Source organism: Astyanax mexicanus, chromosome 17 (assembly GCF_023375975.1).
Source record: "Astyanax mexicanus isolate ESR-SI-001 chromosome 17, AstMex3_surface, whole genome shotgun sequence".
NCBI lineage: Eukaryota > Metazoa > Chordata > Actinopteri > Characiformes > Acestrorhamphidae > Astyanax > Astyanax mexicanus.
The window spans coordinates 39,206,134-39,225,570 of record NC_064424.1 but is presented as its reverse complement, the minus strand read 5'-3'; the positions used below and the strand labels follow the sequence as shown (position 1 = coordinate 39,225,570).

At 38.6% G+C, this 19,437-nt stretch overlaps 1 protein-coding gene across 3 annotated transcripts in view; it reads left to right on the top strand.

Moving 5' to 3' along the window:
- pnpla7a (patatin-like phospholipase domain containing 7a) overlaps positions 1-19,437 on the top strand; it is a 67,778-nt gene that overhangs the window by 9,083 nt on the left and 39,258 nt on the right. For 2 of the 3 annotated variants that reach the window (XM_022676486.2, XM_022676484.2), the window contains exons 5-19: positions 1,621-1,703; positions 2,995-3,083; positions 4,530-4,670; positions 4,881-5,040; positions 6,965-7,045; positions 7,167-7,295; positions 8,780-8,860; positions 10,424-10,562; positions 10,649-10,735; positions 11,624-11,700; positions 11,801-11,953; positions 12,781-12,858; positions 14,744-14,949; positions 16,027-16,158; positions 17,944-18,067. In XM_022676486.2, coding sequence (XP_022532207.2) covers positions 1,621-1,703; positions 2,995-3,083; positions 4,530-4,670; positions 4,881-5,040; positions 6,965-7,045; positions 7,167-7,295; positions 8,780-8,860; positions 10,424-10,562; positions 10,649-10,735; positions 11,624-11,700; positions 11,801-11,953; positions 12,781-12,858; positions 14,744-14,949; positions 16,027-16,158; positions 17,944-18,067 — 1,760 coding nt within the window. The remainder of the gene's footprint in view (positions 1-1,620; positions 1,704-2,994; positions 3,084-4,529; positions 4,671-4,880; positions 5,041-6,964; positions 7,046-7,166; positions 7,296-8,779; positions 8,861-10,423; positions 10,563-10,648; positions 10,736-11,623; positions 11,701-11,800; positions 11,954-12,780; positions 12,859-14,743; positions 14,950-16,026; positions 16,159-17,943; positions 18,068-19,437) is intronic. The other variant, XM_049466403.1, reaches the window with a different exon arrangement.

Genomic DNA, 19,437 nt, shown 5'->3' with positions numbered 1-19,437 from the left:
ATCACCTTTCCTTTTAACAACACTCAATTGGGAAGCGAGGGCACAAATATGAAGTTTCCCAACTTCACTGAAATTGGGTTTATAGTTTAGTTTAGTTTAGTTTAGTTTAGAGCAGTGTTTCTCAACCAGGGTGCCGCGGCACCCTGGGGTGCCGTCTGGCTTCATCGGGGGTGCCGTCAAAATATTGCGCCTCACGTGCATATTTCCTTTCCAGAGTCAGCTCGAGTCGGGGTGTGTCCCAATTCACAGGCAGCATACTCTGAAGGATGCGACCCACAGAGGCGGTGTATTACTGCGCAGCTGTGACGCAATCTGTCTTCGAATACAGCCTCTGAAGGATGCAGCCCCTAAATTGGGACACACTGTAAAGTTTTTGTCCCCCCACGCGATGCACGCGCTATTTTATTTCATATTCCGCCAGCAACACCCCTCGTTCTCACCTGAAGTACTGCGCCAGCACCCCCCCAGCCCCCCCACCTCCCCCCCCCCCCCGGCCGTAAACTGGGGTGCCTTGACATCTCGCATATATTTAAAGGGTGCCGTGATAGAAAAAAGGTTGAGAAACGCTGGTTTAGAGTACAGTACAGGCCAAAAGTTTGGACAAACCTTCTCTTTTTCAATGCGTTTTCTTTATTTTCATGACTATTTACATTGTACATTCTCACTGAAGGCATCAAAACTATGAATGAACACATGTTGAGTTTTGTATTTAACAAAAAAAGGTGAAATAACTAAAAAAAAACATGTTTTATATTCTAGTTTCTTCAAAATAGCCACCCTTTGCTCTGATTACTGCTTTGCACACTCTTGGCATCATTCTCTCAATGGGCTTCAAGAGGTGGTCACCTAAAATGGTTTTTCAACAGCCTTGAAGGAAGGAGTTCCCAGAGGTGTTTAATAAGGGTGTGAATCTCTTAGTTTGCAACATAGTGACAGTGCCACAATAATGAATAATTTCTAGCATGTTTACCTAATCCTAAAATCATTTCTAAAAGGAAGACATTATTAAAACAGGAAAACACTCATCAATGTAACACAGCCACAAGGTCAAGAGTTAAACGTTAGATAGGCTATAATTATAATTAACTTATTTTATAATTATAAAATAAATATAAATATAAAGCTCCGCGCGACAGTAGCTTCACCCAAAAAAAACAAAAAAACAAATTGAAAATGAGAATCGGGATTCGAGCTTGAATCGATTTTTTTTCTGCACCACTAGTGTTTAGCACTTGTTGCTCCTTTGCCTTCACTCTGTGCTCCAGCTCACCCCAAACCATCTGGATTGGGTTCAGGTCCGGTGACTGTGGAGGTCAGCTCATTTTTTATTAAGAACATAAAACTCCACATGTGTTCATTCATAGTTTTGATGCCTTCAGTGAGAATCTACAATGTAAAGAGTCATGAAAATAAAGAGAACGCATTGAATGAGAAGGTGTGTCCAAACTTTTGGCCTGTACTTTACATGTCCTTTTAGGCTTTGTTAAATGTAGACCTGTTTTACTGCTACATAATGGTTGAATATCAAATATATCAAATATAAATAAATTCAGTAAGTAATACTGAGAAATGAAGCTATCATTTTACACTATATTTATTTGATCATATATTTGTACTCAGCAGGTCAGCAGGCAGGAACTCCTCGGTATCGCTTCAGGAAGAGGGACAAGGTTCTGTTCTATGGCAGAAAGATCATGAGGAAGGTAAATCCCCTTTTAGTTTAGTTTAGTTTAGTCATGTTTATTTCGGTTGAAAACACATATACATACACATAAACAGAAATGTTTTCTGTTAATAAGCATATCAACAACACAAATATGAACCGAAAAGGTATAGGCTGAAGCTTTGGCTTATTTTTGCCTATCCTTTTTACATTATCTCACATTCTATATTCCATTATTTTGCAAATCAAAAACACAAAATGAGTCAAAAAAAAAAAAAAAAAAAAAAGCCACACATTCCATATTTAATCACTGTTCATGTTTATAGGAGTTTACTACTTTTCTCTTGTAAGTTTTTTTAAATTTGCTGAGTGAACTACACATTTTCAATTCATTGTTAAAACCATTCCACAAAGTGACCCCCCTGACTGATACACATCTATTTTTTATATTTGTTCTTGCTCTTATTTTTTTAAACATACTTGTTGCTCTCAGCTCATACTTATTCTCTCTCAATTCAAATAGCTTCTGAATACAGTCAGGAAGCGAATTGTTTTGCACTCTATACATTATCTGTGCAATGTAATACATTATCTGTGCAATGTCATATTAGTCATATTGTGATTTCACAATTTACACTTTCACAATTATTTTACTCAGCTGTTTTTATCTGTATTTACTCTACTGAAAAAAGAAAACACTAGAACATTTTTGTTCAGTTTCACTGTGTTTGTTTTTTTTTTTGGCCACAAGATGGCAGCATTTATTGCCTCTTGTGATTGTTTTCCGTCTGTGTGCTGTAATTTAGTCTCTCTCATAGAGATGTAACAATAACTGTTTGTCATTTTAAGACTATTGATTATAAATAAAAAAATAATAATACTTACACCATTCATAAAAAAACATTTACCCTTATTCAGATATATTCGAAATAAGCAAAATTTAGCTCTCTCCCTCTATATATACATTTATTATAGTGTTATGCATATTAATACTAAAATCACTTTCAAGTTACTACATGAGGACTGTAATGTTCATTTACAATGTAGGGGAAAATAAATACATAGAATATAAAGGTGTTTCCAAACTTTTGACTGGTACTGTGTATAAGAATTGTTAACAAACCCAATTGGTAATATAACTCCAGTACATTGTTTTTTTTTTTACAAAATCAGCATATTGGGCCATTCAAATAAATAGAAAAATCTACCATAAACAAAATTGTCAACGCTGATCATTGAATCAGGTCCAAATATTCTACAATAAGTCAAAAAACGTAATTTCTGTTACAGTTTGAACTCAACAGTTTAACCTTCTTAAATATCTCTTTCAGGTCCAGACCCTGTCCTCCACCCCATCCTCCACTTCAGTGTCCAAACAGCGCCCTCGGAAGAGACCTAAAGTTCTGAGCATAGCGCGCAGGTTTCTGTTCACACACCCAAACTGTACTGTATTTACTTCTAATACAACCTAAAATCAGAAAATGCTGGGACAATTTGGAATAGGCAAATTTAGAAAAACTAAGAAATGTAAATAGTTATGTAATTTTAAAGTGGTACAAAAGCATTATCCGAAAAAGTTGTAAAGGAGTGAAGATAGACAGAGACTAATCAGTATTCCAGACCTTTTTTCTTTGAAGAAATGTAAGCTGTGTGCTCTGGGCCACAGACAAACAGACCATTCAGACTGTTATATGATTAACAAGTCCAAAACCAATGCTATTAACTAATGAAGAAATGTGCATTGAGATCTTACAGCAACATGTGCTGCTTTCATGTCATTTTTCCAGAGATTTTGACAGTTTTTTCAACAAGACACAAATTACAAAGACATGATGTGGAATAAGAGAGTACAGATACTGTACAGCCTGCCTGAAGCCCTGACCTTTCCCAGTAGAGGATGTGTGGAGAATTTTGAAACGAAAATGTCAGGACAACCCTGTTGTTGAAATAAAATGGAACAAAATAGCACATAAAAACTTAATTGCTTGGTGTCATTTGTGTCAAACCTTTTTTACGCAACAACTGTGATGACGCTAAATGCCTCTTTATTTAGATAACTTTCATAAGACAGAGGTGAAATGTACTGTCACCACTGTAAAGTGAAAGAAAAAACTGAAATGTGATGAGGAGCCACTAAATATATTCTTAAAAGTGTTGCCAATTAATAATTAAATAATTAAATGTGTGCACCACATTTGGCACCAGGGCTGGACTTGAAATAACTTTGCGTCATACTGTTTGGAATCAGATAAAAAAAAGCATTTTCTGATTTGAGGTTGTATATTTTTACTGGAGTCTCACATGCTGAGAGTGGGACAAAATATTGATATATATATATATATATATATATATATATATATATATATATATATATATATATATATATATATTGTTTTTGTTTGTGATACTTTATCACGCTTGTGGCATCAAATATGGTAAATTTTATTGAAACATGCACTCTAAACTTCAATTAGACTCCACAATTTACTCCACATGGTGGCGCTATAATCAAATGAATAGGGTTAACCTGCATTAAAGAATATTGGTTGTGAAATTCTGTGAAACTATGTGAATCCAATAAATCTATAATTCCTGGAATTTTCCTATTTAGGAGTATTTTATCCTCTTCAGTAACACAGATGCTGTGAAATATCATAGAGAAGTGTCCTGCGATATATTGAGTATGACAGGTTCACAGTATTGTGATCATTTTTATCTTGGGGAACGTAACCCTATTCTGCTATTAGTGACTGCTTTACTAAAAGCTGTATCTCTCCTCTGTGTGCAGTAAATGGAGTGTTGTTCTGGCTGGAATTGTGTCTCTAAACATGAGACGTAAGAGGTTCTATTTGGTGTGTTTTTGCAGGATCTTGCGGATCAGGAAGGAGCCGCCAACCCTGCAGCCCAAAGAGCCGCCCCCGTCTCTCCTGGAGGCAGATCTCACTGAGTTTGATGTGCAGAACTCTCACTTACCCTCTGAAGTGCTTTACATGCTGAAGAACGTAAGGTTAGTACTTCTGATGAAAGCGTGTGCAGCAGGTGTGTAAATGTGTTTTATCATGATGATCTTGGGTGTGGAACACTTTTAAAAGGAAATGATCACAATTAAACCCGCAGATTTCCTGTAAACCTCATGATTGCCGCCCAGTAAATGGTGCTATGAAGTGCTGTTATAACTGTGTGTGTGTGTGTGTGTGTGTGTGTGTGATCGTGTCAGGGTGCTAGGACACTTTGAGAAGCCGCTGTTCTTGGAGCTTTGTCGCCACATGGTGTTTATTGAGCTGCAGGAGGGCGAGGGGCTGTTCAGGCCGGGAGATGATGATGACAGCATTTACGTGGTCCAGGACGGGAGACTGGAGCTGTGTATTCATGAAAATGTGAGAACCAGCAGCGGGGAGCACTTTATGCACCTCCACAAAACAAGCCAATCTATTTTACACTACATGCCCAAATTCAGCAACTTTATGTAGCACAAATTGCTGACGTAGATGCAAATGTGCACATGCAGCTTGTGTAGTCCCTGTAGAAAAGTATGGATTTGTGCTGGAACAAAGCATTGCTGAACAGTAGAAACAAAACCAGGATAAACTCCCTTAAATTGTATAGTACCTTTGATTATTTAAGAAAAACTAAATGAGTAATACTTTTTTTGTACTTAAATGTTAAATTTTTCTAACATTTGAGAAGTGACTCAAATTCTTCTCCCACTCTTACTCTACAAAGCCACAGTTTTTTTTTCTCCTGTGCGCCCCCTACAGGCGGGGTTTATATATTTATTATAAGGTGCACTATCAATGATCGTCTACTTTTTGGTCTATTTTCATACATAAGTCACACTGGATTATAAGCACATTTTAAGAGACACTATAAGGAAGTTCTAATTCAGCAGGTCTCACCACTGGGGGGTGGTGGTGGTGGGATACAAAACTGTAATAAAAAAAGGACTTTAAAGTAAAACGAGTGCTGGATATAAATATGCACAGATTTATCTCCTTAAACTGTTCATTTGTGTGAGTAAAGTGCTTCCATTTATTTACAGTAAGCTTAGATTCACGAATTTGGAGGATTAGCATTAGCGGCTAACCACTATCGACAGCTCTACGCATTGGAACCCTGAGTGTTCCTGTAAGCCAAGGAGATATTAGCTAGCGGTTCATCCCACGTACCTTGTTTTAACCCCTAGCCGTGTTTAGCAGCAGGCTACAGGCTGATAATACTCACCTCTGAGCAAAGAAAGAGCTAGCGTGGTTAGCGGGTAATGCTAGTGCTGCTCCAGCAGTCCTAGACGGGTTTAGCAGCAGGATACAGGCTGATAATACTCACTTCTGAGCAAAAAGAAAGTTAGTGTGGTTAGCGGGTAAAGCTAATTTTGCTTCAGCAGTGCTAACTAGCGTTAGCAGCAGGCTACAGGGTGATAATACTCACCTCTGGTTAGCGGGTAATTCTACTGTTGCCCCAGCAGTGCTAGCCGGGGTCAGCAGCAGGATACAGGCTGATAATACTCACCTCTAAACAAAGAAAAAGCTATTGCGGTTAGCATGTAATGCTAATGCAGCTTCAGCAGTGCTAGCTAGGGTTAGGAGCAGGCTACAGGCTGATGATACTCACTTCTGAATGGGAAATGGTGGTCAGCGGCTAATGCTAATGCTGTTCCAGTCTCGGTACTGGAGAACTAAACTGAAACTCCTGTATAACTCTGTACTTCAGTGGAATGGCTTTACTGCTCCTTAATACCTGACTGATAGAATTTATACAAAAGTTTAAAAGGCATACTGGTGATTTTTTGGAAAATTATAGGATTTTAAATGTGCCTTATAGTGTGAAAAATACTGTAACTTAGGGGTTAGAGCCGGAAGGCAACATAGACACGGAGGCACCCACAAACACTGATCATCTCAGTTTACCAAAATTCCCTATGTTCATGAACCCCTGGATCTGCAGCCTTATCTAAAGAGAAAATTATTAATTACCAAAAGATAAACTAAACAAGTAAGTTTTCAGCCTAAATGAGTCCCAAACATTTTCTGGAAGGTTATTTCAGAGGTGGGGGGCTTTATAAGAGAAGGCTGTTTCTGTTTGAATTTTGGAACCAATAGGAAGCCAGCATCCTGTGATCTAATTAATTGTGACGGTTTATATTATATTGCATGCTTGCTATATAATGTTGGTTTAAAACCTCAGTAATTTGTGTGCATTTGAACATTCAACCAAAACAATTGTAGCTTGCTTGTACACACACATTAATATATCCATGGACAGTTTGTGTTTGAATGATGTGTGTGTCTGTGTGTGTCCTCTCAGGACGGTACAGAGCCTGTGGTGAAGGATGTGCTACCCGGAGACAGTGTTCACAGCCTGCTCAGCATTCTAGACACTATAACCGTGAGTTTCACTATCTCAATCCCTCACTCCTCCATCTAGTTCCAATGCACACAGCTTAATCTTAATCCTTTTTTTCTCTTCTTTTTTTAAAATTCTTCTCCTTCACTTCCTTCCTCCCCAGGGTTATCCGGCCCCCTATAAGACAGTGTCTGCTCGCGCAGCAATGCGCTCCACTATCCTGCGCCTGCCTGCCTCAGCCTTCCAGTCGGTGTTTGAAAAATACCCAGAGACGTTAGTGAGGGTTATACAGGTACAGGAATGAGCCTCGCTCACACAGAGGCATGCTGAAGTGCATTACTGTCAAATCATTTTTGCTATGAAAAACCTTGTATCTTCAAAGTGGCAGCTTTACAGCAGAAAGAACAAATACCTTTTTTAAAGAAAATCGATGTAAAATGTAAAAACCCTGCTAAAAAAAATCCAGTTTAGGAATAGCATTTGCAGCTAATAGATTTCCAGTCTGTTTCAGTCTAGATCTACTGAACCATGACCTGGTTCATGGGCAGTAAAAAAACACTTTTCTTTCTTTTTTTTTTTCTTTTTTTTTTTCTTTATTTATAATTTTATTGAAACATTTTCCCATTTTCTCCCCAATTTATATAGCCAATTACCCATCCCACTCATAAGGACTCCCCTGATCACTAGTGATGCCCCAACACACCAGAAGGGTGAAGACTAACACATGCTACCTCCGATACATGTGAATTCAGCCACCATTTCTTTTCGAGCTGCTGCTGATGCAGCATCGCCGAGCAGCATCACAGCGTGCTTGGATGAAAGCGCAGCGACTCGGTTCTGATACATCAGCTCATAGACGCCCTGTGCTGCAGACATCACCCTAGGTGTGATGTGGGGAGAGAGTGGCAGTGGCAGTGCTTTAGACCACTGGACCACTCGGCGCCCTCCACTTTTCTAGACGAAAAAAAAAAAAACAGATATGATGAAATCCAACTCCCCTTAGTGTGCAGGTGACTAACACAACGGTATGGATGCAAACACTTCAACTGATGATTCCTGTATCTACTGTAACTGTAGATTAACCCTTATTCTTAAACAGCCATAAAAGCAGTCTGAGGGGAATAAGTTAAACTCATTCTTCTGAGTGACATGCATGCCTGTGAAAAGGAATAGGTTTCTGGCAGAATGGTAGAATTTGACCTAAAAACGCTGTTCACTAAACTGACAACTTTGTACAAACAAGCTAATGACGACAGGATGTAGTAAAGTTTTTTAGTCCGCTCACTAAACTGCAGTGTGAAACTAAAACTAACCGTACTAAACATACACAGTACAATGTAACAATGTAACACCCAGTTACATTGGTGCAAATTTCAGTTGAGAAAACACTGTTGCATTTGATTTTGGTCGTGCTGGTCAATTATCATGTTCAAATTAGTTTGTAGTGCCATCAAATCTAAACAAAAAACAAGCCCTCTACTGGCCAAGAACTAAGCTGGTTAACCAGATTTACCAGCTTCACCAATTTCATCTGGCCAGACTGTTTTTTTTAGCAGTGAAGGTTTTATTCCAAATCATTTCTATTGTTCTATTCATCAGAAATTTCCTAACACAATGTTAAAAAACTGTCATATTTATATTATATGAAGAGTAAAGGTAAAAATGGCAAACATGAAAAGGTTTTAGCATGACAGCAGTGAAATAGTTATTTAAATAATAGCAACTGATGCTTGTGTATATGGTGTCTAAATGCTGCGTGTTTGTGTGTGTGTTTAGATAATAATGGTGCGGTTGCAGAGAGTGACCTTCCTTGCTTTGCACAACTACCTGGGACTGACCACTGAACTCTTCAATTCTGTAAGAGCACAAACATACACACATACATACATACCATCATTTTATTTCTTTGGACTTGATAAAACACAGTGGATCAACACCAACAGATGACATGTCTCTCCAAACCATCACTGATCATCAGTAAATTTTACATTTCATTCGTAAATCAAGGGAGCAGAGTCTGGAGGAAGAGTGGAGAGACTCACTCGAGGTCTAGTGGGAAGTTTCCACCAATCAGTGATGGTTTGGAGAGACATGTCATCTGCTGGTGTTGATCCACTGTGTTTTATTATCAAGTCTAAAGTCAGTGCAGTTTTGTTTTCCCACAAAATCTTACAGCACTTCATGCTTCCCTCTGCTGACAGCTTTTATGAAGATGCAGATTTCATTTTCCAGCAGGACTTGGCACACTGCCCACACTGCCAAAAATACCAACTAGTTTTATATAATATTAAAATTTTGCGATACTGACTTTTGGGTTTTCATTGGTTGTAAGCCGTAATCATCAACAATATAAAAGATACAAAAGCTTAAAATTGATCCCTCTGTGTGTAATACATCTATATAATATGAGTTTCACATTTTGAACTGAATTCCTGAATAAAGTAACTTTTAAGTGAAATTGCAATTCTTAAAGATGCACCTATAGGCCAAATAGTTTTATTTTATTTAATCCCACTTTTATCTTAACATTTATCAGTACTTATCACACTCACACACAGTACATTCACATTGGTAATAGAAAGCACATGCACACTCACTGACATACTTACATTCTCCTTCAATCACAATATAATTTTATTTTATTTAAAGCACATACACACACACAAACACAGGACAGTCACACTGGTAAAAGAAAACACATGCACACAGCCACAGTTCTAGTCAAACACACTCGCACACACAGAGACTTGCATTCCCTTCCTTCCAATCACACTCATACACGTACGCACCCCTTCAAAGTTATTTCACGCTACGTTAACCCCAGCATCATAATCACTCCTGACTGTAAGGGCCATAAAGTGCAGTGAAAACGAACAAAACTGATCATGAGGCCTCGGTGCTCATTTAAAGGACACTGGCTTTACTGCCCTCTGGGCTGAGATGGCCTATCAGTCTTAGCCGTTCCTTTCTCCACCTTAGCTGTGACTCACATCATAGCCATCACTCTCCCCCTTATTCCAGGAAACCATTAAGAGCCTGCGGCAGTGGGGGAGCGTTCTGCTCGGAGGTGTGTTGTCCTCTGACGCCTGTTTGACTCCTGGCTGGTTTTGCTGTCCGTTCACCGGTGAACACTCTTTAGCCCCGTCAGCACGCCGAGGCAGGGTCATTTATTGTGAGTTAGCTCTGTTCCCGCTGTTGACAGCAGAGTATAAACCAAGATGAATTCTTACATATAGCACACTGCACTCGTGTGTATTGGTGAGGTCATTGTGGGCGTCCCTTACGGTAAACAGGGCTTGTGGTACACGGCGATAAAAGTTTATAGAAGTCCCAGTGACCCTCGACATGAGTAACTCCTTATTAAAGGAAATGAAGGGAGTGAAAGACCCGTCACTGCACGCGTGCTGTGTGTGTTTACAGGAGAGGCAGGCAGTACCTCTGACCGCGGTGAACAGCGTGATTGCTGAGGGGAGCCTCAGCCGTCTGCCTCGCAGGCCCCACTTTCACACACCAGACTTTGATGAGCAGAGCCAGGGGCCCACAGACTCTACAGACTCAGGTACACACAAGTTAAAAAGTCACACTAGACTATATATATGAAAAATACATATGAAAAAGATTTTAATATTTTTTATTTTTGGTCAGATGGAGGGAAAACCAGTTCTTCAGAGAATCTGTCCACAGCGTTCATCAGGAAACCTCGCTCAGTCTCCATGCCTGTGGACAGCACAGGTAACGCCCCCGAGTGTTGAAGAAAGCCTGATGATTTTTTAAAAATAAATTGTTGTGTTTAAATTTATTAATTTATTAATTAATTTATTAATTTACTTTGAGTAACACATTAAAAACACAAGGCTCAGTATTTATTCATTTAACTGAGAATTCCAATGTTAAGCGTTGCCATGTGGGTCAGCCAAACATCTTCCTGTCCCAGTTTTCTCCAGTTTTCAAGAGTCTATTAAAAGTGTGGGAAACTGTACTTACTTCTCTCTGGCTTCATCTATGATTTCTCTATAGAAAAGACTTATACTTTGAATAGTTACAGAGTTCTCAGTGTTTCTGTGTATTTGTCTAGTTATTTTAATTAAGAGTTTGAATGTGCTATTTGTAAGTGTGTAAATGCTCCACTACAGACAAATGCTTTGTAAATTACATTGTTTATAAGCCATTTCCAAAGTTTATTTCCATTGCTACTTACCAGCTGTAAGCTGTTAACTAATAAACTGTTTGCTAAACATATTTTATTAAACAATGCATGCTTTTTTTATAGGTTCAGTCACAATATGCTTTTAATATGTACTAATATTCTTTACTTGTTTGTAGTTTTATTTTGTAGAATGGATTTTGTACCGTTTCTGTTTTTTGACTGGACCTGAGGAGCTTAAACAACAAAAATAAAGGGGGAAAAATGGAGTGTTCTGAAATTTTTGTTCACTAGTGAATATAAGTATTTAGTATTATTCAGATTCTTGGATTTGATGTTAATTAAAGATATGTAGTCTCTTCTTTACTGTAGTTGTATTTTAAACCTAGTTCTTGAGTAACAGAATATAGCTGTTTGCTTTGGTCAGGCTTATTCTCTGTGTTTGTGAATTTTATTCTGAGTATTTGACTGAGCAGGAAATGACCTGAGCATGGCGTACGAGCGAGCCAGAGTGAACATGGAGGATCCACCATCCAGCCCAGTTCAGTACAAGGTACTGCTGCTGCCACATCCCTCTCGTATTCACACAGATAAAACAGAAGCTGTTTTTGCAGTGTTCTCTACTTTCTCCTGTCTTTTCTTTTTTTATTCAGTCTATTTTGAAGAAAACTGTGACCATGCAGCATACGCCATCTGCGGTATTCCACTACACAGACAGCAAGGGGCCTACAGATGTTCACCCCAGTAAAGTGGGTGCTATCTTCCAGGCAGCTAAGAAAGACCTTCTGGGGATCATCCAGCTGCAGGTATTTGATTGGCTGGGGAGTGAAGGGGTGAAAATGAGGGGTTGCTGGACACACAGTGTCATTGATTCAAAGCACCAAATACTATTGGTTTGCTAATTAGGCCCCCCTGTGGAAAGACTAAGGGCTTGTTTACATGTACCAACGAATGTAGAAAAGATTCTAAGCTTGTTTGGTCTGTGTGCATGCGTCTGTGTGTCCCTGTTTGTCCCTCTGTGTCCCTGTGTGCGTGCGTCTGTGTGTCCCTCTGTGTGTCCCTCTGTGCGCGTGCGTCTGTGTGTCCGTCTGTGTGTCCCTCTGTGTGCTTGCGTCTGTGTGTCCCTCTGTGTGCGTGCGTCTGTGTGTCCCTCTGTGTGTCCCTCTGTGTGTCCGTGCATCTGTGTGTCCCTCTGTGTCCGTGCATCTGTGTGTCCCTCTGTGTGTCCCTCTGTGTGTGCGTGTTCTTGTGTGTGCCTCTCCTTGTGTGTGTCTTTGTGTCCCTCTGTGTGTCCCTCTGTGTGTGCATGTTCTTGTGTGTGCGTCTCCTTGTGTGTGTCTTTGTGTGTGTGTCCCTCTGTGTGTGCGTGTTCTTGTGTGTGTCTCTGTGTGTCTCTGTGTGTCTCTGTGTGTCTCTGTGTGTCTCTGTCTGTGTGTGTCTGTGTTTTTCTGTGTCTGTGTTTTTCTGTGTCTCCTTGTCTGTGTCTCCTTGTCTGTGTCTCCTTCTGTGTCTTCTTATGTGTCTCACTGTGTCTCTCTGTGTCTGTGTGTGTGTGTCTCACTGTGTCTCACTGTGTCTTACTGCGTGTCTGTGTGTGTGTGTGTGTGTGTGTGTGTGTATGTGTTTGTTTTAGGACCCCAGTCTTCTAGAGGGCAGAGTGACTCTGCATCAGGTGAAGGCAGGCTCTGTTGTGGCGCGTCAAGGAGACCAGGTACAAGAGCTGTGCATCCTAATTACACAGTCTGATCTCTAAGGCTAGAGATTATTTTAGTTGTTATTTAAGTTATTTGTTAAATTTATGAATATAGCATAGTTAAACATAATTTGACCTGTTAAATATAAGTTAGTATTAATAAAAAATAAGTCTGTTCTGTGATTATTCACAATCAATTACACTTTTTCCTCTACTTCAAACTGAAGATTTTAATAACGGATATATACAGTGGGTGAACTAAGTATTGAACACGACTCTAATTTAAAAACAAATATTAATTCATTTCTAAAGCTGCTATTGACATTAAATTCTTACCAGATGTCGGTAACAACTCATCCAATCCACACATGCAAAGGAATTAAACCACAGGTATCCATAAATTACATTATGTGTAATGATGAAAAATGACACATTGGAAAAAGTGTTGAACACATGAAGAAAGAGAGGTGCAAAAAAGACATTTAAAATCAAGACACCAGCTGCAATATATCAGTAATTGTAAAGCAACCATGCAACTTAGTGCAAATTAATATCAGCTGGTATAACTGATGGCCTATAAAAAAACTTAAGCTCTCTTAAGATCTTCGCAACCTTATTAACATTATTTCACCATAAACCGGTCACGACCAGGTGCTCCCCACAAGTTTTCAGACAGAGGAGTGACAAGAATTATCAGAAAAGTTATCCACGAGCCCAGAAAAACTTGTGGATCACATGTAAAGTTTGCTTAACAATATTTAGACAAGCCTGTGAAATACTGGGACAGTATAGTCTGGTCAGATGAGACCAAAATTTTACTCTTTAGATGCCAAACACACAGCCAAGGAAACACTCAATTGGTTTCAGAGGAAAAATAAAGCTGCTACAACGGCCCAGCCAATCACCTGCCCTGAATCCAATTAAAAATCGTTGGAAGAAACTAAAGCTCAGAGTTTATAGAACCGAGCCGATAGATTTGTGTGGGAAAAAGGGCCAAATTCACAGCTGAACAATGCATGCGAAGTTTATCCATACAGGAGGTGTCTTGAATCTGTCATCATAAAGGCTTTTGTATGAGTATTAAATACATTTTTAGTAAGTGTGTTCAATATTTTTCCCTGTGTCGTTTCTCATTATTACACCTAACCTAATTTATGGACATCTATGGTTTGATCTTTTTTATTGCATGGGTGGATTGGATGGGTTGTTAACGACATCTGGTGAAGAATTTCATGTCAATAAAAATATATTTACGTAGAAAATTAGTGACATACTTATTTTACCCGCTGTATGTATGTGTATATATATATATATATATATTGTGGCGAGAGTAGGCGGGGGGAGCCGTGCGTCCGCCCCACGCAGCAACGCACAGTCCTACCTGTCTATAGGTATATAAAATCTGCAGAAACGGACCACTGAAAGACTATAAGTAATCTCTACAGACTCTAGATCCCCATTGGGCCGATTTATGTTCATTTAAGTTCTTTTGGATGTGGTCGAGGGTGTTTAAAGCTAAATAAAGGTACGTTTTGAGTTAATTTACTCCCAGTGTCTGTGTTCTCTGTGTACTTCATACTACCGGGTCACAGTATATATAGGCGTGTCCATTGTTATGTCCTTAGTATCTATTAGTCAGTTTTACTTAAAACATAAATTAAATTTCCAAATAATAGATAAGAGACAGATAATGGACATATGAGTCAGAAGCAGCGAGAGGCGGAGACTAAAGCAGTTTAGATTATTTACACAAAAATACAATTAACAGATACATTTTCCAGATTAATGTGCATTAACTCATTAACATTGATATCACTGCATTAAAATATGAAACTCACAATTTGTATATAAATTAGTATATGAATGTGATTTCATCAGTGTTTGTGTCTGTGCGGTTCTGCAGGAAGTGAGTGTGCAGTTTGTGATTTCGGGATTGCTGCATGTGTATCAGCGGATGATTGACCGTGAGGACGAGACGTGTTTATTTGTGACTCACCCAGGAGAGCTGGTGGGTCAGCTGGCCGTTCTCACGGGAGAGCCTCTTATTTTCAGTGTGCGTGCTCACCGTGACTGCACTTTCCTCTCCATCTCTAAAACACACTTCTACGAGTATGTACCACACACACACACACACACACACACACTTTATACTACTTTATTTGTTCCATTATACAATATACACTGCCTGGCCAAAAAAAGGTGGATGTCTCACTTCAGCCCCCTCTCCTCTTACCCTGATGATCCATCACTCTTTAACAGGGTAAAGCTGGACTCGCTAATAAGTGTTTTTCTTAAGGCTACACAGCTCTTTCACTATTAAAAGTTCTAGTATTGATTTTCTACCATTTGATTTCACCAAACGTTTAATTGATCACCAGTCAACGTCATTCAAGATTTTTTCAAGACCACATTCCTTCCTACTTTTTAATAATACGTTGAGGAGTTCCTAACCCGATTTTAGTAGTTTCAGTTTCAGTGGGAGGCTTTTACCGATTTGCTAAGTTAAATTCTGGTGGTGTCCTTTTGTGGGAAGGCAGTGTATGCATCTCAACAGGAAACAAAGTATTGCAAAAGACCATCCAACATGACATACAGTTCATTACTCAATAGGATTTTATAACATTTCTTCCTTTCCATATTTAAGGATAAAGAAAATAGTCCCTGTAAAATACATTACAACTCACCTGAAGACTGACAATAGATCAAATTTTACCTGCCACACGTTCACTGGAATTTTGTGATGCTGTATGCTTTTGATTCAAAGTGATCTGCTCAGCACTTCTAGTACTGCAAAAAAATATATATATATGACTTACTAAAGTTACTAAAGTGAGCACTATAAACAAATAAATACGGTAAACCTGCTTGGTTGTGCAACCTAGGTTGTGTATCCAGGTAATTCCTGGTAATTACAGTATCGTGATATCATCACTATCATGGATAATGTATTGTGGAAATATTATATTGTGAGGTGATCTGGAACATATAAATGCTATCAGGACTTAACCTGCTACACTAAATAGCTGAATATATTATGATTTTTTTTGTATATCTGTGTCAGCAGTGTGGTCAACATAATGTAGTTTTTTTTTTTTACATTTATAATTATGTGCTGTACAGACGACACTTTTGGTGTTTGTTCTGATTGATGTGTTTTGTGTGTGTGTGTGTGTGTGTGTGTGTCAGGATCATGCGTGCAGAGCCCACGGTGGTTCTGAACATTGCTCACTCTGTGGTGCGCAGGATGTCCCCGTTCGTCAGGCAGATCGACTTTGCTCTAGACTGGATGGCTGTGGAAGCTGGCCGAGCTGTATATAGGTACAACCAGATGTGACGCTAATGGATTTTATGGATTTTATGGAGTCAAGTCGCAAGTCATCAAAGTTTAACTCGAGTCAGACTCAAGTCCAAGTCATTTGACTCTAATCTGACTTGAGTTAAACTTTGATTATTTGCAACTTGACTTGAAAAAAATCCATAAAATCCATTGGCGACTTGACTTTGATTTTACCTTCACTGACTTGAAATTGGAAATTGGAATCAGACTTTAAGACCAAAAAGACTCGACAACCCTGTTTTTAATGTGATTAATGTGATTCCAAGTGTTAAATAACATTGAAGCACATAACCAGGTCACCTTGTATTGATTAGCTGGTGCTGCATCACTGTAAATGCAGCCGCGCTCTGTGCTGCTCCATTCCTAGAGAGCTCTATCTGAAGCTGTTGTATTTAGGCTGTTTAAACTCCAGAACAGAACAGACCATTGAAAAGATGTGGGTTTGTGTACTTTTCTAGAACAAATTGATGAAGTACAGGTTATGAATTTGTTTTGACATATGTTACATGATGATTTTAAAGTTAAAATATTTACAAAAGTTATGTGACTTCTTCATCACTATAATAGAAATATGAATGAGCCTTTTCATGTATTTCACCCCATTCAATTATTTGGCTCATTATTTAAAACAGGGTCTGCACCCTTTTTAGGATAAGCTGTGAGCTTTAATTTGCACAGAGGAAAATGTGACCGTGTAATATCGTTTTGGTTAAAATTTATTGTAATGATTAAAAATCCTGCCTGGCACACAGACCACAGAACTAATCTAACCTCATATATAGTAAGTTCATTTTGATTTGCTAAATCCAATCTTTACAAAGGTAAATTAATGTAAGTTTTAAATATTCATCATCAACTTTCGGGTCACGGAGGAGCAAGAGCCAATCCCGGCAGGCATTGGCTCATAGTCTTAAGCAAGGTCTTAAACAAGTCAATAAATGTAACATCATTTCAATTTTAACACTAATAAACTAGTTGATCTGCGATGAATTGGCGGAGGCTAGATGCACCCAGGACAAGCTGCCAATCCATCGCAGATCAACTAGTTTATTAGTGTTAAACAAGTCAATAAATGTAACATCATTTAAATTTTTAAGACTTTGCTAAAGACTTGAGTGTCAAGACTTGAGACTTATTTGTTGCCTGTAACTTGGTGACTTGTGTTTATCTCTTCTTATCTCCCCAGTCTTCATCTGCTCTCTTCCTTTCTCTATTGCTGTCTTTTTGTTCCTCTCAGCTATGCATGGGATATATAGCCCTAAAATAATATCACAATATTTCAGGGTATTTTTTTGATAACTTTATTCTTGGCGATATGACAAAACATTGATTTTAAATAATAAATAAATAATAGTTTCAATAAAACAATACTGCAACAAATATATTATTAAAGTTTATTTGGCAATATTATTGCATATGATATGATATAGCTCACCCCTAACTGAGATTTTCAGTTGTTTGTAACAGAACCAATCAAATATACATACTGAACAGATATAATCTGTTTCTAGTAGATATTTAATGGGAAATGAGAACAGTGTGAATTTACCTTTTGCTACAAACAGCAACAAAAAGCTAAATATCATAATTTATTTTTCATATTATGTAATAATATAATGTTTCTGGATATGTTTGCGATAATGCTATAAAAAAACCAATCAATCAAAACCAATGACCCAAAATATTACTCAGATCAAATAAAGCCTGTTAGGAAAAATATAATTTAAGCTGATTTCAAAAGTGTATGTATATATTTCTTCTTTCAGGCAGGGTGATAAGTCTGACTGTACGTTCATAGTTCTCAGCGGACGCTTGCGTTCAGTGATTCTGAAGGAGGACGGGAAGAAAGAACTGACTGGAGAGTACGGGAGAGGAGACCTCATTGGAGTGGTAAGCATTATTTATATTACTCAGGGGGTTAAAGAAGATTTTTTTTGTTGATTATTGTCACCTAAGAATATTTCATACAGATCTGGTAGTGCAATATTTAATATTTAGCTATTAACTTTATTACTAAGTTTAGAAAAAGCAGATCCCTTCAACTAATTAAATCAAAAAACAGTTCCTGAAACATATGTTTTCCAGGTATTTTCAGTACTTCCTTAATACACTATACTTACAAGTTCGCCGAGTGGTCCAGCGGTCTAATGCGCTGCCACTATGAGCGGGAGGTCTCAGGTTCGAACATGCAGCTTTGCCATCAGCTGCCGGTGCTTAGAGGGAGCAAAATTGGCTCTGCTCCCTCTGGGGTGGGTAGATGGCGCTCTCTCCCCATCACACTTAAGGTGGCACTGGGCGGCACGAGGCGTCTGTGAGCGGATGAATCGGAACCTGGCCACTGTGCTTTCCTCCGAGCGCGCTGTGCTTTCCTCCGAGCGCGCTAGCTGCTCAGGCAATGATTCATCAGCAGCAGCTCGAAAAAAGGGGTGATTGACTTCACACGTGTCGGAGGAGGTGTGTGCTCGTCCGCATCCTCCGAAGGTCACGGGCGTCACCGGTGATGGGGACGCAGAAAGGGATGGGACAATTGGATATCCAAATTGGGAGAAAAATGGGGAAAAATCAGAAATAAAATTATTAAAACAACAACAAAAAAATACCCTATACTTACAAAATTATTAGCTCACCTGTCTTTGCACACATATGAACTTAGGTCATATCCCAATCTTAATTCATAGGGTTTAATAGAATGCTGGCCTACTCATTGATGAGGTCTTGCAAATACTGTTAGCCTGTGCAGGGCATGATACATTAACAGGAGAATTTTCTAGTCTACAGTGGTGCTTAAAAGTTGAACCTTTTATGATTTTCTATATTTCTGCATAAATATGACCTAAAACATCATCGTAAAAGTAGATAAAGAGAAACCGGTCGAACAATTGAGACAGAAATATTGTACTTGGTCATTTATTTATTAAAATTATGTAAAACTCTAGGATTAGCAGTTAAGTTAAAGGTGAAATTAGAGTCAAGTGTTGTCAATCAATGGGGTTACAATCAAGTGTGAATAGACAGAGCTTGTTTTATTTAAAGAACAGGGATCTATAAAAGTCTGTTAATGGCACAGAAAAAAATATATTCAATTCATAATGTTAGAAAGGAGAAAACACCATTTCAGCATAAGAACCTTTCCCCTTCTGTGAAACATGATGGTGGAAGTATCATAGTTTGGGCCTGTTTTGCTGCATCTGAGCCAGGACGGATCGCCTTTATTAATGGTAGCATGAATCCTGAATTATATAAAAAATTTCATGACATTT